The 17743-nt window shown below is 34.0% G+C and overlaps 1 protein-coding gene across 5 annotated transcripts in view; it reads right to left on the bottom strand.

The window, feature by feature from the left end:
• The window catches only part of SHOC2 (SHOC2 leucine rich repeat scaffold protein), a 93685-nt gene that overhangs the window by 39608 nt on the left and 36334 nt on the right, over positions 1–17743 (bottom strand). For 3 of the 5 annotated variants that reach the window (XM_054436547.2, XM_054436546.2, XM_063670257.1), the window contains one exon: positions 7080–8016. The exons of 1 other annotated variant lie outside the window; for it this stretch is intronic. In XM_054436547.2, coding sequence (XP_054292522.1) covers positions 7080–7782 — 703 coding nt within the window. In that variant the 5' untranslated portion in view covers positions 7783–8016. Of the gene's footprint in view, positions 1–7079; positions 8017–15792; positions 15942–17743 lie in introns of all 5 variants that reach the window. One more of the 5 variants, XM_054436548.2, reaches the window with a different exon arrangement.

The raw sequence follows: 17743 nt of genomic DNA, 5'->3' as shown, positions 1-17743 counted from the left end.
AGTAATAATACCATAATACTATAATACTAAAATATAAAATAAAAATAGGTTAATAGTACTGAGCTTTATTAAATTTCCTTCAAGCCACATTTATTGAAAGCCTACCACTTAACGTCTAAAAAATTCACAGAAAAATTACATAATAGGAATTAAACTAAATCTCTAAGGTCAACTTTTTGAAAAAGTTGCTGACTCTGTTCAATATGCTTTTATATATAGATATTAATTATATACACATGTATGTGGCAGTTATATGTACGTCATTTGACTTATGATAAAATATAACACCTCCATATTGCACAATAGTAAGAAACTGATTTTGTTTTCAATAAATGTTACTGAGTCAAATAGGTAATTTTTAAAATGCTGATTCTTAAATGTAAATTTAAGGAGGTGAAAAAGCTCTATGATGAAAACTGTAAAACAATGAAAGAAATTCAAAGGGACCAAAAAATGGAAAGACATTCCATGCTCATGAATTAAAAGGATTAATATTATTACAATATCCATACTACCCAAAGTGAGCTACAGATTCAATGCAATCTCTATCAAAATGCCAATGATATTCTTAAAAAAAAAAAAAATCCTAAAGTTCATGTGGAACCATAGAAGACTCTAAATAGCCAAAGCAATACTGGGCAAAAAGGACAAAACTTGAGGCATCACACTACCTGACCTCAAAGTATACACAAAGTTATTAGAGTAACCAAAATGCACAGTACTGGCATAAAAACAGACAATAGATCAAATGAATAGACTAGAGAACCCAGAAATAAATCCACATAATTACAGCCAACTGATACTTGATAAAGGAGCCAAGAACATACATTGAAGAAAGGATAGATCCTTCAAGAAATGGTGCTGAGAAAGCTGGATATATATACGCAGAAGAATGAAACTAGACCCCTATCTCTCACTATATACAAAAAACTAACCCAGAATGAATTGAAGACTTAAATGTCAAGAACCAAAAATATAAAACTACTACAAGAAACATAGGGGAAACACTTCAACACAATGGTCTGGGCAAAGATTTTATGGGTAAAACCTCAAACCCAAGCAAAAATAGACAAATGGAATTATTTCAAACTAAAAACTTCTGCAGAGCAAAGGAAACAAGACTGAAGAGACAACCTGCAAAATGAAAGTATATGCAAACTACTCATCTGACAATAGATTAATATACAAGAACTCAACAGCAAAACAATAATCATCATTATGTGATTTAAAAATGGGCAAACAATCTAAATATACATTTCTCAAGACATACAAATGGCCAAAAGGTATATGAAAAAATGCTCAACATCACTAATCATCAGGGGAATGAAAATCAAAAGTACAATGAGACGGTATCTCAACCCTATTGGAATGGCTATCATCAAAATGACAAAAAAAAAAAAATCATCATCACAACAACAACAACAAAAATAGATACTGGTGAGAATGCAGAAAAAGAAGAACTCTTATACACTGTTGGTGGGTGTACCATAAATTGGTACAGCCACTATGGAAAACAGTATGAAGGTTACTCAAAAAACTAAACAAAAACCTACCACATGACCAAATAATCTGACTACTGGGTATATATCCAAAGGAAAGGAAATCAGTATATCAAAGAGACACCTTCACCCTCTTATTTATTACAACACTATTCACAACAGTCAAGATATGGAATCAACCTCTAACAGATGAAGAAAGAAAATGTGGTATATATACACAATGAAATGCTATTTGGCCAAAAAAAGAATAAAATTCTGTCATTCACAGCAACATGAATGAGCCTGAAGGACATTATGTTAAGTGAAATGAGCCAGGCACAGAAATATAAATACTGCATGTTCTCTCATGCTAAAAAAGTTGATCTCAAAGAAGTAGCAAGTAGAATAGTGGTTACTAGAGGCTGAGAAGGGTGGCGGGGGTTGGGGAGCAGCGGGATAGGGAGAGGCTGGTTAATGGACACAAAACTACAGCTAGATAGGAGGAATTCTATCTGTTCTAAATTCTACTGTTCTGTAACACTGTCGGGTGACTTTAGCAAACAATTTATTGTATATTTTCAAATAGCTAGTAGGGAGGATTTTGAATGTGTCCAGTGAAAAGCAATGATAAATGTTTGAGGTGATAGATGTGCTAATTACCATGATTTGATTATCACACTTTGTATACATGTATGGAAACATCACACTGTAAACCACAAATAGGTACAATTATTATTTCTCATTATTATTTCTCATACATATGAATGCTGTGAGAATTGCTTTGTAAATGAAGAAAATGGTATGGGTTCTCAAAAAGTATATACTTTAATATATTAGATAATTTTCCTAAGCAAAAAAGGTTATTTTGACAACTAGACCCACATGAAATTGTATACTACATAAATATGTAGCATTTTATTGAACCTACAATGTAGGTAAAACACATTTTTAAAAATACTCCAACTTCTGTTTTTATAAAGAACAATAAATAAGGGAAACTTTAAAGAAAGAGAAGAAATCCTAAACCCACAATTCAGAGAGAAAAGAAATCACAGGAATATTAGCAAAATACAAAATGAAGTTTATATCTGGTTTCAATGAGCAACGATTTCCTTCCCAGAAAAATAAAATCCTTTAAAACTTCACTGTCTAGAGTTGCCTGAATAAATAGATTTCATTATACAAACTGTCTATCTGGTGGCCCCTGCTCTAATCCACTCATAAACAGAGAATATACAAAAGCACATCTTTAACAGGAAACTCAAAGGAGCCAATCAGTTGGGAAAGGAGGTAAAAAAAAGTGCTTATTTCCTGTTTTCCCTTTAAAAACATGGGATCTTGACTGTCTTTGTACAGAGTGAAGAGTCTTTTTCAAGATTAGAAATGGAGAAAGAAGGAATGACAGGAAGAATGGAACACTGATCTATAAAAGAAAGCAATGACTAAGGTTTCAATTTGTCTACTTAACCCAAAAAGAAGGGACATTTACTTTATTTGTCTATGCCTTAACATACAAAAGGAGAAAAGTAAATGAACATTACCAAATGAAAAGTTTTCTTAGCTACTTTCTGATATATTATCTCTGGCTCTGAACAGTCTGTTCCAGTATCTTTTTACTGTTTTCTGCCAATCTTTACCCATGTGAATATGTATCACTGGTATCAAATCACATTACATTAATAAAAAAGTCATTAATGCTTAAAAGGATAAATGTTCTAATTTTAATATTTTTTTCCTATCAAGGCAACAGCATAGCCCAACCTTGTGTAGTGGTTAAATTCCAATTATATTATTTAAACTAAATAGTAGGCTCTATTTCGAAAACTCCTAATTTTAAAAAAATTATTTTTATTTTTTAGAGATAGGGTCTAGCTCTGTTGCTCAGGCTGAAGTGCAGCGGCGCAATCATAGCTGACTGCCCAGCCAACTCCTGGGCTCAAGGATCCTCCTGCCTCAGTCTTCCCAGTAGTTGGGATTTGAGGTGTAAGTCACAGTGCCCAGCTAAAAACTTATATTCCTCAAATATACTGCTGAATACAAACTGGATGGCATGATTTAAAGTGACATATTTATTCAAACAATGAAGAAGAATAAGCATCTAATATAATATAAATTTAATATATATTTATAAATAATGTAGTTCATTATAATATGCATAAATGAAAGTTTAACAAAATTATAATCAGCATATATTTTGAATTAAAAATTCCCTGTTAGGGGTTTCTGCAGTAAGTCAAATTATATTAAAGGTGTTTAACACTTTAAAAAATGTCAAATTTCCATTTTACTTGATGATTGAGCACAGGTCTTATTTTATAAACATTCTCCAAGGAGCTCAGAACTTCTTTTAAATTAAAAACCCATTAAAGCAAGATCTACATCACAGAAAATAACTATTTCTGTCTTTCCGTTATAATAAAAGATAGCTCTCAAGAATTAAAAACAAATATATAGTGATCAGGAAACTGCAAATCAAAACTACAATAAGATACCAATTCACACCATAGAATGGTTATAATAAGACAGATAATAACAAGGATACTGAGGAGGTAGAGAAATTGGAACCCTCAAACACTGCTGGTAGGAATGTAAAATGTTGCAGTCCCTTTGGAAAACAGTCTAGTAGTCCCTCAAAAAGGTTAGACATAGAGTTATCATATGACTTAACAATTCTACTAGGTATATACTCAAGAGAAGTGAAAACAAATGTCCACACAAAAACTTGTACACAAATACAGAAACTATACTCATAACAGTCAGAAAGCACAAACAACCCAAATGTCTAACAACTGATAAATGGATAAATAAAATGTGGTATACTCATATAATGAAATATTATTCAGCAATAAAAAGGAATGAAGTACTGACACATGCTACAACCTTGATGAGACTTGAAAATATTATGCAAATTAAAAGAAACCTGTCATAAGAGACCACATATTATATGATTCTATTTATAGGAAACATCCAGAAAACACTAATCTATAGAGACAGAAAGTAAGATTAGTGTTTGCCTAGGGTTAATGAGTTAGGAGAAATTAGGAGTGATTGCTTAAGGGTTCAGAGTTTCTTTTGGAGGTATTGAAAATGTTCTAACATTATCTCTGATGGCTACATAAATCTGAATATTCTAAAAACCACTGAATTGTTTATTTTTAATGTGTAAATTGTATGGTATGTGAATTATATTATAATTAAACTGTTAAACCCAATCCTCCCCCGCGATCTTGTGCAATGGCTTTCAACTGCAGTTGCACATAAAATAACAGAGGCTGCTCTTTAAAAGTACAGACCCTGGACCTACCAGAGAATCAAAATCTATGGGGGTGGTACCCACTTTTCTAGACTGTGGGGAGAGTACAGTGGAAACAACCAAGACTTACATTTCAAATTCTGACTCTGCCAACCTAGAAGCATGATCTTCAGTAAATTACCTAATTTTTCTACAGTGTCAGTTCCTTCTTCAGTAGCATGGGGAAAATACCTATTTCACTGGGTTACTGTAAGGATATAAGATAATGTATTTAAAGTATACACGGACAGAACAATGTATAGTATTATGATTCATGTGCTCAAACAACAGCCATTCTTATCATTATGATGTTATTTTTACTAACCTTTATTTTCTTGTTCCCTATAAAGAAACAGATGACCCAGACTTCTGCATGTTTGCCCCAGATCCATGTATCTAAGTTAAACTTTATAAATCATAATTCCTTATGAAAAACATTAAATTACACTTTTAAAAAGCAGTTTACTTTCTGATGCCCTGCTTAGAATGAAATAAGCAACATTTATGATATTACCATTTTTACAGAAGTACAGCAATTACAAAAACACAAACTTCAGTAATGTCACTAATGATGGGAAGGAGCCCATTAACAAATTCAATGGCTGTTTTTAAAATTACAATTTAGGAATAAAGGTCAAAAGATTAGGTAGCCACAAATATAAGCCACATAATTACTTAAAATATGCCAATTTTAAAAGACACATTCACTTTTTAGTAAAAATGCTATCTATATGCTCAAGAACATATATGTATATTCTTAACTCCTAGGTAATTTGATAGCATTGCTATGGAAAAAGTCCTTAGAGACTTGTGAATTAAAGCTAGACTTTTAGGACTGAGAGTAACACATACACAAAACAACAAGAACAAAGACAGGAAATAACTTTTACATTTCTATGTAGAAATTCAGCATTTATTTCTCCAATTGCCTATAATTCTATTCCACAATGAGCCATAACATGCAGGTCAAATTTTGACTAAATATGACACTAAAACAAGTCATTCAACAACCACATTCCTATCTGAAGACATGGAATGGAACATTTTCACCCAGAAATTCCTGGGAATATTTTAATATCTTGTAAGTCATACTCTATAGTACATTACTTGAGAAAACCTATCATAAATTTTCTAAACACATTAAATTAAACCAAAATTTAATTAATATTTGGATTGTCTAATTAAGAGTTAAATGTAACAAGTCATACCTAAAATTTAAACTGCATCTTTTTTTCAAAGCTAAACAAAATATTAAAACACCCACAGAATATCATATCTTTGAAAAGCTGCAAAGCCTAAAAATCAGAAAGTTTATCACTCATTATAAGACCAATGCTGAAAGCAACAATATAATCTTTATTTTCTCAGAATAAAATAAATTGCCTTTAATACAAAAAGAAAACATCCTTTAAAAAGCTTCATAATCAACATTTTACAACAATTTTTACAAATCTTATAAAAAGGGCCCACAGAGGCAATATCTTTATCAATTTTTCAAAACTGATGTCAATGGATTACTATATTCCAAACGTTTCAGAATGTTTTTCCATAATTAAAAACGCCAGAACTAATTTTTAATTTTTTACTGACATGTTCACACGTTTATATTCCCTATTTTTTTCTCCTACTACCAGCCTTTAAAAAACATTTTCCTTGTTTTAGTACAAGTTAGCTTTATGTGAAAGACTGGAATGAAAATTACCAAAATGGTAAAAGTGCTGCATTTACTATAGGTGACGTTTCTTCTACCCTTCTAAATTCTTGTGTTATTTTTAATTAACATGTAAGTACTTTCAAGATGCAAAAAAAAATTTTTTTCTATTTCTTATGACACTGCTCTTTGTAAGGCTCTGATTTGTCAACCTTTTGTGGTAAATTAGGTAGAAAGTGATGTGAATTTAAACATCTTTCAGATAAAGATGGAAAAGTCAGAGAATGAGAAAATGTAGTTTTCGTATATCTAATAAAATTGTATCAACAGATACTTTAAACACAGGTAGCAACAACTTGAAAATTAAGCAAACATCTTTTCTTCTTTAAATTTACTTATTCTCCAATGAAAGTTAAAGATTAGGTTTGTGTGGGAAAGATCTAATTACATCTATTTTCTAACTCACTTTTTAAGTCTATGAAACAATTTCAAGCTGTGTACCATTAACAGTGCTGAAAATGGAATAAAGTAAACCATAAAAAAGTTGTAATTTAGAAATAAGCTGTTTTTAGGCAAGTATCAGGCGTTTTTTGATATGAGAAAGCACTCAAAATTATTTAGCATAACAAATACTAAATAATAATCCAAGGCCTCTTACCAATTTCAGCAGGTAGTTGTTTAATTTTGTTCTCTCGAATGCTAAGCATGCTGAGTTTTGACAAGTTTTTGATGTCCTTTTCCACAGTAGTTATACGATTAAAGCGAAGGTAAAGAGTGGTGAGAGAATCCAGCCTATACACCACTGAAGGAATTTCTCTCAGTTTATTATGCCGTAAATCAAGCATCCGCAGCTTCTTCAAGTTATCAAGAGAGTCAGGCAAACTGGTAAGTGAATTTTCACTTAGAGCCAGTGTCATGAGATTTACTAAACATCCCACCTCTGCTGGGAGGGACTGCAATTTGTTACTGTATAAATAAAGTTCTGTTAATTGAGTCAACTCTTTGATTGATGATGGCAATATGTGTATAGATCTCTTGGATAAGTCCAAACGCATGGAATTCTCTTCCCGGCATTTGTTGAGCTCTTTAATCACCTCTGCATTGCTGGATTTTTTTCTAGTCCCAGGTGCTGGGTTTGGCCGTTTAATCGTATTGTCAACTGAAAATGCCACCCCTGGTTGGGCAGCACTGGAGTCCTTCTTTCCATCTTTGGCATCTTTCCCTTTGGTCTTAGGTTCTTTTTCTTTGCTCTCTTTCCCAAAACCTCCAGAGGCTTTTGCCTCCTTTTCTCTTTCCTTGGCTGATGGTACTTTGGGATCTTTTTCTTTAGAGTCTTTTTCTTTTCCTAAACTACTACTCATGGTGACTCAAGCCTGGACAAAAACTACATGAACTCCTTTTATTTTCCAGTAATTGAATTCAAAGATGAAGAGACAAAGATCCTACACAATCAAAAAAGTACTGGCTTGAAGAAGTAATCAGCATGGAGTAACATCCATCCGTTACATGTTGGATCTAAAAGCACTATGCCCATTTCTGATCATTCATTCCAACTGGTAAAATAGTGCTGGTCAATCAATGATTCATTAGAGTTCCTGAAATATAATATAGAGAGTATTAAATTACTTTAGATAATTTATATTAAGTAAATAGGCTCTGAAAAACAATCTTATTAGAGTTTGCCATTTTCCTATGATTTCATTCTTAAATATTTATGAACATCCTTTATAGGTAAAAATCCATTTAAAACTACACAGCTTAATAAGGCTGGCTCTACCTTCAAGAAACTTGCAATCTAATAGGAAGAGGTAAGAATGTAAGTTACTTTAGTAGAAAATTTTATAAGACCTAAAAAGTGGAAGAAACCACAACAATAAGCTTAATATTTATTACGTGCTTTCTATGTACTAGCATTATTCTGAGGAATTCACATGTATTAATATAACACATACAACAGCCCTATGAGATACATTGTTATCCCCATTTTATACAAAGAAACACTAAAGCACAGAAATATTTTTAAGTAATTAACTTTGAGATCTTGGAAACACTACGGAGCCAATATTCCAAATTAGGTAGTATGTGCTCACAGCCTATGTTCCTAACCCACTACACTAAAACAGTTCTATCTACAATTAATTGGCAGATAGCTTTAGATAACAGAAAGGATTTCAATGGTGGTGACGATAGAAGGGAGAGCAGTCTGGCAAAAGAAAAAAAATGAACAAAGTGAAATATGTATAAAAAACAGCACAGTTCAGGGAAAGAGGCATTAATAATCTGTACTTTAATAAGCACTCTACATGATTCTGATGGAGGTAGACCTGCGGATTACCTTTGAAAACCAGTGACAAAGGGCAATGTCCAAAGATTGTATATTCTAGGGACTGAAAAAGTCAGAAAGATCCATGGCACAGGGTTCTTAAAAGCAGAAAAAGTCTGCTGGTAAAATGACAGGCCAAAAAGACTGGCAAAGGACAAAAAGATTAGTAAAATATTTATGGAAGGAATCAGTCCTCCCTAAACATTTTGAAATTTAAAATTAGTAATTCTTATTTTGTGACTCTATTGTTAACTCTATTTAACTAACTGGTAATTATTTGGTACTAGGGATTAAAGATAAAATAAATTCTTACCTGACTAGCTTAAGAGGTTAGAACAGTTTTTAGAATTTTGTCAGACTACCAAAAGGATGTGATAATGTTAAGTGCTAAGGATTCTGCTAATAATTTATTTGTATAGGATGTGAACCCCACTCTGTATACAAGCTTGTAGTTTAATTAGACAGCCAAAACACTCACATATAACAAGTAATTGATAAGACAGTATATTATTAAATCCTCAGGCAAGTGGCATATGCTATAGCACTTTTGAGAAAATGTGTATCAGTGAGAATGGTTGAAAAAAGCATACAGGACTTAGGCTAACTAGTCCTGGATTAATGGGTTGTGTTCAAGCAAGTAAAGGAGAGATGGCAAAGCATTACAGGTGGGTGGCATGAAAAAGAAATTTTTGCCTAGAATAGGGAGTGGAGCTTAGTTTGCACGGGACACTGAAAATGTGTCACTTTGCTGAAGCAAATGGTCAAATGTGCAGAAATAACAGGAACTGGGGTAGAGGATGAATAATCTGTAAATTTCAAACTGCACGGTATGAACTTTACTGGTATATAAGGTTCTACAATTAAACAAATACATCATTATTTGCTAGCACACCAGGAGAGCTCTATCTATTACTATTCACCCCTTTCAAAAAACAGAAAAAAATTATTTTGCACTACGATGGAGAGAGACTAAGAAAAACTCTAGAGATACTGATTCAGAAAATAATGCTGATAAGCCAATATGAAAGTACATTTACTAAAACCATACAACTGAATAATGGGAAGTATGCATAGCTAAAGAGTTATAGGCATTACTTATCAATTTGTATTTAAGAAATGTCATTATATCAAGTTTCTGGAAATCAAATTTCTATTTAGCAAGATATGTATATCCTAAATTTAGAAGGACACCTCCTATATAAGGATCAAATGAAATATATAAGGTGTGAAATCACATATATTAAGTACAGAGGATAGAACAAGATTATCCCTATTAAAAGGTAAGAAAACTTGGAAAGAAATAAAAAGTAAACTTTTCTAATGATAAAAACGAAAAAAGAAAATACGTGACCTGAGATAATTTGCTTAAAAATACAAATTCCTAGGCTCCATCACAAATCACTGAATCAAAATTTTAGGGAGAGGGGGTCTAGGTATTTTATAAAAATAAACGCCTCAACAAAAGCTTATCAAGTTTGGGAAACACATGATATGACCAAATGTAAGATCTGAACACCAGTATATTTAATATTATATTTTTCAAATATAATTAAAAAACAATGAAGGTTGAAGGTAATGGGTGGGTCAAGAAAGAAACTTTATTAGTGAAAATATAAGTTATTAATAAAGATCCCATTGAAATCCAAAAGGACTTCCCATAATCCATAATACTATCCACTATATCTGAAATTCAGACTGATACTTGAACTGTCTGATGGGTTTACTTCAGTGGTGATGAATTTGAACTAGTGACCCACAAACTCATCCTGTAGCTCTTGTACCTAATGAGATTTGCTGATATATATAGTTCAATAATAGCTCATAAGAAATATAACTAGTCAGAGAAAAAAGCTTTTGACCTTGACAAAATTGCTATGCTTTACTTAAGGGAATTAACTAACCAGCCAGACTTAGCTATTAACTAAAAATTTTTCACATCCAGTAAAAATATTTTTGGCCAAGAGAACTAACAAATTATCTGACAGTCAAAAATTAAGTTCTGGATCTAGTTCAGACCTGAATCAGGTGACACTGTCAAACGTTTCAGATAAGAAAACATATTGAAAGTAATCTTTCATGTTTCTTGGAAATAAGTTATTTAATAGTTGTTTTTTAATCACTTCAACTCCACTATGTTTTGGGGGATGGCTATATCTGCACACAATTTGAATCTTGCACTCACTTAGGTAACAGAATACACAGTACCCAGTCTCAAAATGCTTGAAATCTAGTGACAAAAGCATAAAATTGCATCAATAATTAAGCTGAGGTTGGCAAGGAGGTTTTTATACCGGGATCTTTACTACCCCAGAGGACTCTTTTATTCACCTCCACCTAATAACTACCGCATATGAAGCACTTGATATGTTAGCTCCCTTGAATACACTTAACCATTAGTGACCCCAAACAAAAACACTACAAATTTGGCCGGGCGTGGTGGTTCACGTCTGTAATCCTAGCACTTTGGGAGGCTGAGGCAGGCAGATTACTTAAGGTCAGTAGTTCGAGACCAGCCTGACCAACATGGTGAAACGCCATCTCTATTAAAAAATACAAAAATTAGCCGGGTGTGGTGGCAGGCGCCTGTAATCCCAGCTAGTCGGGAGGCTGAAGCAGGAGAGTCGCTTGAACCCAAGAGGCAGTGGTTGCAGTGGGCTGAGATTGCGCCACTGCACTCTAGCCTGGGCGACAGAGAGAGATTCCTCAAAAACAAAACCAAATAAAAACTACAAACTTGGTGGAGCTCTGAGTTGATACCATTTTTCTCTGGTACATAACTATATTCCAAATTATGAAAACTCTGAATTTCAAATTCCTAAGTAGAAGAGTTCCTCTAGTCCCAATTTACTGATGAGAAAACTGAGGCACCAAAGTCAGATACCTACTAAGTGACTAAGGAAAAATTCAAAACCAGGTCAGCGTGGTCAGGACTCAAAAGCCCAGATATATTCTTTCCCCATCTCATGTTGGATTTCAGAGATAAAACATCCAAATCATGACTATATGAGGGTGGTGATTACAATTCATTTAGGCTTCTAATAGCTTCTAAGTCAAGGGTGAGCAAACTTTTTCTGTAAAGGGCCAGATATTAAATACTTGAGGCTTTGCAAGAGAGACTGCTTTCTGCTGCAGGTACTCAATTCTGTCAGTTTAGCATAAAAGTAGACAATATGCAAATGAGTAAGAGTGACTGTGTTTCAATAAAACTTTACCAAAAACAGACCTCAAACTGGATTTGGCCATCAGGCCATAGTTTCCCAAGCCCTGTCATAAGTCAGTGTCAGGTTTTAAATCATTCCTTTCAGGAACTATATTTTTATGCAAATTGAACACAAGAAGTAAAAAATGTAGGCTGCCAAATTTGGAAAGGCTGGTTATTCAAATTCAGTAATTTGGACTTTATCATGCAGACATCATGATTCTTTCAACTCTAATGTTCCAGCAGTGTACTCTTAGGGGCTGCCAAGAGTAAATATAAAAAGCCAATAAAGGATTCCTGAAGGAGAAGAGGCTATAATTACAGTCATATTTTTAAAAAATTTACCTGACAATGTTTAGAATGATTGTAAACAGTCAGGACTTCAGAAGGAAGGCAGAAAATTTAAAAAGCAATAATAATTTCGTGTTTAATCAGTGCCAGACATTTTCAGCAAGAATTCCCTAATGTTCAATCATTGCCAGACATTTTCAGCAAGAATCATCTGGCGAGCTTAGAAATCGTAACCCCTAATCCAAGAATGCTAACAAAATAAATATCTGTGGTAGGGAACAGTAAGCTGTATGTTTAAAGATTTTTCCAGGTGATTCTATGTAGAGCCGAATTTGGAAGCCACTGCAACAGTCCATGCCAAACATGATAAAGGTACAATCTAACTATTTTTAGCTACAGTATTTTGGAATTTTGTAGGTTCACTTTAGGTTGTCTCAATGTTTAGAGAAATGCTACTGGCATTTAATGGGCCAGGTCTGGAGATGAGAACTATACTTGCATACTGTACAACCTTCAAATACCTACCAGATATATAACTAGGTGAAATACCTGTTTATAATTTTGAGCACCTAGAATCTAATTCCATTTTACACAAAAACTGCAATATTTTTGCACTATTCTTTAAGAGTTATTTGTTATTTCTGATGATCACTGATACTCATACTGATCTTGGTATCCCAGTCACAAATATAACACGTCTGTATCAGTTTGCACTTCTAACAATCACATTCATGAGGACATATTTACAAACTTTTGCTCTTCATTGCTTTCTGGTATTGTGCCTGAACACTTAAATACTGAAACATAAAATGTATAATAAATTCATTTTTTTCTAATATCATTGTGCCTAAGCATTTACATAACATACAAAATGTACAATATTTTTCTTATTTATCTCCTTCAAGAAATTACATAGATTTTTAAAAATAATGTAGGTTACTATCATTTTAGAAGAGTAAGGAAGTGTTACAGAATGTTGCATAAATGAGATATTAGGTCTGATGTACTTGAGAACAATTGGTTTAAACTACAAAGGTACTAGGAAAATATAGGAATAATTCTAGAGACAGAAAGCAGTCGGGGATGAACAGGAGTAGGGAGAAGGAAGGGATTCAGGGTAATGTCTGAGTAGCTGGCTTAAATCAGGTGGAGGCAGCATGATTATTCAAGACAGGGAACATAGAAAAAAGAAAATTAGTAAAATGTTGAACAAATTTATACTTAGATTCTAGTCTAGTCCACACTTGAAAATGTGATTTTAGAACAAAGGAGGGAGGTCTGGGCTAGAAATAAAGATACAGCTTTGGTGTCAACAGCAAAGGTTTCAGATGAGACTATCCACAAAATGCATGTAGAAGATGATACTGGTACTCTGGGGAAGATAAATATTTAGAAACGGATGGATAGGCCAAGTGCAGTGGCTCACGCCTGTAATCCCAGCATCTTGGGAGGCCGAGGCAGACGGATCAGGAGGTCAGGAGATTGAGACCATCCTGGCCAACATGGTGAAATCCCGTCTCTACTAAAAATACAAAAATTAGCTGGGCCTGGTGGTGCACACCTGTAGTCCCAGCTACTCAGGAGGCTGAGGCAGAAGAATCGCTTGAACTGGGAGGCAGAGTTTGCAGTGAGCCAAGATCGCACCACTGCACTCCATCCTGGCAACAGAGCAAGACTCCGTCTAAAAAAAAAGAAATGGATGGAAGACAAAGGCCTCAAAGAGAAACAGAGGTACACATAAACCAGGAAAGGGTATTGTCAAAGCAGCAGCCAGTTCATCTATTTAAATTTTAGAAGGAAGGAGTAGTCAAAAATACATAGCATACTGGCAGAAAACTTAGCCTTAGAGAAGATGGATCTTTTTTCCTTTCAATTAAAAAATGAGAATGGATTCAGGTACAGACAAGTTTGTTTGAAGGGAGGAGGAATAAGAGAGAGTTAAGTGGGATTATCATCTCCAGTTACATACAGAATCATATTTGTTTGGTGAAACAGAAGCAGATTAATCTGTTGAGAACAAGAAAGGCAAAGTTTGCTAAGGGGTTGATGAAAGAAGTAAAAAGGAATGGATGAGGACATAGACCAGAGATAAATAAAATTGCTGAGTCTGATAAATTTTGATATCATTAATTTGTAGTGGCATCAATCTCCAAAACTGTATTTGGCAATCTAAATTGTATTCCTAAATTAATTTAAAGTTGAGGGGATTCACAGGGCAAGTGTGGCAGAAAAATAAGGGACCAGACAGTACAGTTTGGGCTGGTAAGCAGAAAAAAGTGAACCTAATAAGCCATTAGTTTCTTAGATAATTAGAGGAAAAGGGAGTGATCAAGGAACTGGAAGAGTGAGTTGGAAATTGTGGGCGGGGGGGCGGGGGGAGGGTTGTCTTACTGATTAAGAATCTGATGTTCTTCCTGCAAGAGAATTTACATTTCTCCACAAACATATACATGCGGCATTATACACACCAGGTAAAAAACTATGTTCAATTAAGTCAAAGAATCGGTATAACAGACAAGCATTAAAAAGCTAAAAAGATAGTAAATTATGGCAAAACAAACCAATAAGCTTTCAATCACAACAGTCCTAAGAATTTGAGAAGTAAAGAAATGAGTTGATTTACTCAAGCACATATTGGAGTCACTGAGTTGCTGAAACTAGAATACAGAGCTATTGATATTCAGGGCACTGTTCTAACCAATCTTGCTGACTACAATAACGTATTTTATCTTGATGAACCATTTAAATGGCATGAAAGCATGGAACAATACTACAACCAAAGGTACCCATTTATGAATATTGCTATTTCCAAACTTAAATACAAAGATCAGCAAATTATAGGAAGAAAATATCTATTAAGTTAATGTTGCCTTAGGGCAAATGCCCAATAAAGAGCTTGTTTCCTTGATCTCTGAACAAAGCTCCAGGTTCACCAGAAAAGGTACCCTGATGTCTAATTCTGCAGGTCAACTAAAACCTTTTCTTTCAATTAAAGAGGCTACAAATATATCTAACTTTCTTACAAGAAGAAGCTACTTACGAGATATTTCACTGGCAATATATTAAAAGGAACATTAAACGGAATACTTTGCTATTAAAAAAACAAAGGATTTTTCCTAGGGCCCAATCATTTATTTTTTCTTTTATTTCTCATAAACATGAAATACATAATGATTATATAAGGTAACGGAAGCAGATAATCTAAACCCAAGCAGATGAAGATAAATGTGAGATTTAAAACATTCATTTTATACAAGACTATCATTTTTTAACATGTAAGAAGAGTTTTCAAACTGGAAAAGTCTTAAACTTTTTATTCCACAATTTCAACATATTTTAGGACAAGGAGCACTGCTGTGAAAAACAAAGGTTTTTTAAAAGGCAGCAAAGTATCACAGGACATTAGGCAAAGCAGCAGAACTGCAAGCAGCTACATCCAAAGAAGCAGAGTGGTCTTAAGGTATGAAATGTAGTCAGGAGTTTGAGACCGGCCAACATGGTGAAACCCAGTCTCTACTGATAATACCAAAAAAATTACCCGGGTGTGCTGGCACGCACCTGTAATCCCAGCTACTTGGGAGACTGAGCAGGAGAATCACTTGAACCCAGGAGGCGGAGGTTGCAGTGAGCCAAGACTCCAGGCACTCCAGGCAGAGTGCAGTGAGCGCCATTGCACTCCAGCCTGGGTGACAAGAGCGAAACTCCATCTCAAAAAAAAAAAAGACATGAAATGTAAAAAATCTGTTGGATCCACAGGAGTCATTTCAGGCAATTAGGCACATGCAGATAGCAGAGGAAGCTATTACAGGTGACTCTGCAAAGTCTATACTTTAATTCTCTACATGTGTCGGCACATGTGCTACCCATACATAGCCATATATTAGGGTTGTGTGACCCATGTACTTAAAAAGCATATATTTAATAAAGTTTCCATCACTTACAACTCTGTCATATCTTCCAATTTTGATGACAATGACCTTTAAATTATCTAAAATTATTTTATTTGCTTAATTGTTCCTTAGGTCTTTATACCCTTCCTTCCTCCTAACTCTTCAATGAGAACAGGAACTTTGTTCAGTGTTGAATTAATATTGTAATATCAGAAAATAAAACATGTAATTAAGTCTCATATTTCAATTTCTACTCTAGGACAATGTGCTTTAGTAAAAAAGAAATTATAATATTTTGGTTGAAACAAAAATTATAGAAAACAGAGCAATGACATAAAGTCACATTATGTATTTCTTGGTTAAAAGATTCTATTTTCCCCCTGAAGTTCCCTTTCACACTACAGGTTAACAGATGTCCCACACATGATATCGCAAGTGTGAATTTATTAAGTCAGCAGTTAATGAGTCTACACAAAACTCTGCATACAGAGACCTCAATAAATGTCTTTTAAACTGAACTGAGATAATCAATAGAGTTTCCCCCAATCTCACTAAAAACCTACCTCATTTGCATCAGACTTGATTTCCCTCCAAAATCAGATCTTTATCCCAAACTGCTCCATTTCAGTAAAAGACAACATTCAGTTAAGCAAGAAACTTAAGAAACTTAACAGTTATTCCTATTCCTCCTTCCTTAATTTCCCACATCTAAACCTTTGGCAAACATGGTGGACATTAGTCAAAATGAATCACAAATCGTCTACTCTCCACATTCATTGCCTTCACTATACTCCAAGCTCTCATCATCTCTCTCTTGAACTACCTTGTCTCCTACCTTGGCCTGCTGATTCCCACATACTTTAAATCCATTCTCCAAAAAGTGAACAAAGCACTTTTTATCCAAATAGTTCATATTACTCTCCTGCTCAAATTCTCTAATGGCTTTCCGCTGTATGCAACACAAAATGTTACAGAGGACCAGAAATGGCTAATTTTTCAAATATTAGGTAAAGAAAAGACATCTTAGAGTTGCCCCATTAAATCTCAAAATTAACATATTTTAGGAAAAGGTTTCCCCTGCCTGTCTCTTCAACCTTATCTCTTATCAATCTCTCACTGGCTTACTATTCCCCAGTCACACTGCTCTTACTGTTCCTTGAAAACATCAATTTCTTTCCTACCTCAAGCCCTTGTCTGTGTTTCCTCTGCCTGGAATGTTCTTCCCCAATCTTCGCATGGGTGACTCTTTTATTAATATTTAGGACTCACCTCAAGCTTCACCCCTTAAATAAAGCCTTCTCTGACCATCTAACGTGTTTTATTTTCTTCATAACATTTATTAGTATATGAAATTACTTTACTCTTTCATGTTTATTTGCTTATGATACATCCCATTTCCCTGCAAGAATGTAAGCTCTGTAAGACTTCCTTCCATAAGATAAGGGACCTTGTCTGTCTTGTTCACAAATATACTGTTAGCATCTGTATCAGTGCCTGTTTTACAGTAGTTGATTAGGACCTATATTAAAATAACAAAACATTTAAACTTTAATTTCAAAGGCACTTTTAATTTCAAAGTGACTTGAGAATCTGCTGTAAAGAAGCTAGCTGATACTACC

The sequence above is a fragment of the Pongo pygmaeus genome, chromosome 8 (assembly GCF_028885625.2).
Source record: "Pongo pygmaeus isolate AG05252 chromosome 8, NHGRI_mPonPyg2-v2.0_pri, whole genome shotgun sequence".
In the NCBI taxonomy this organism is placed as follows: Eukaryota; Metazoa; Chordata; class Mammalia; order Primates; family Hominidae; genus Pongo; species Pongo pygmaeus.
The sequence above is the reverse complement of the archived record's forward strand: the minus strand, read 5'-3'. Positions and strand labels throughout refer to the sequence as shown.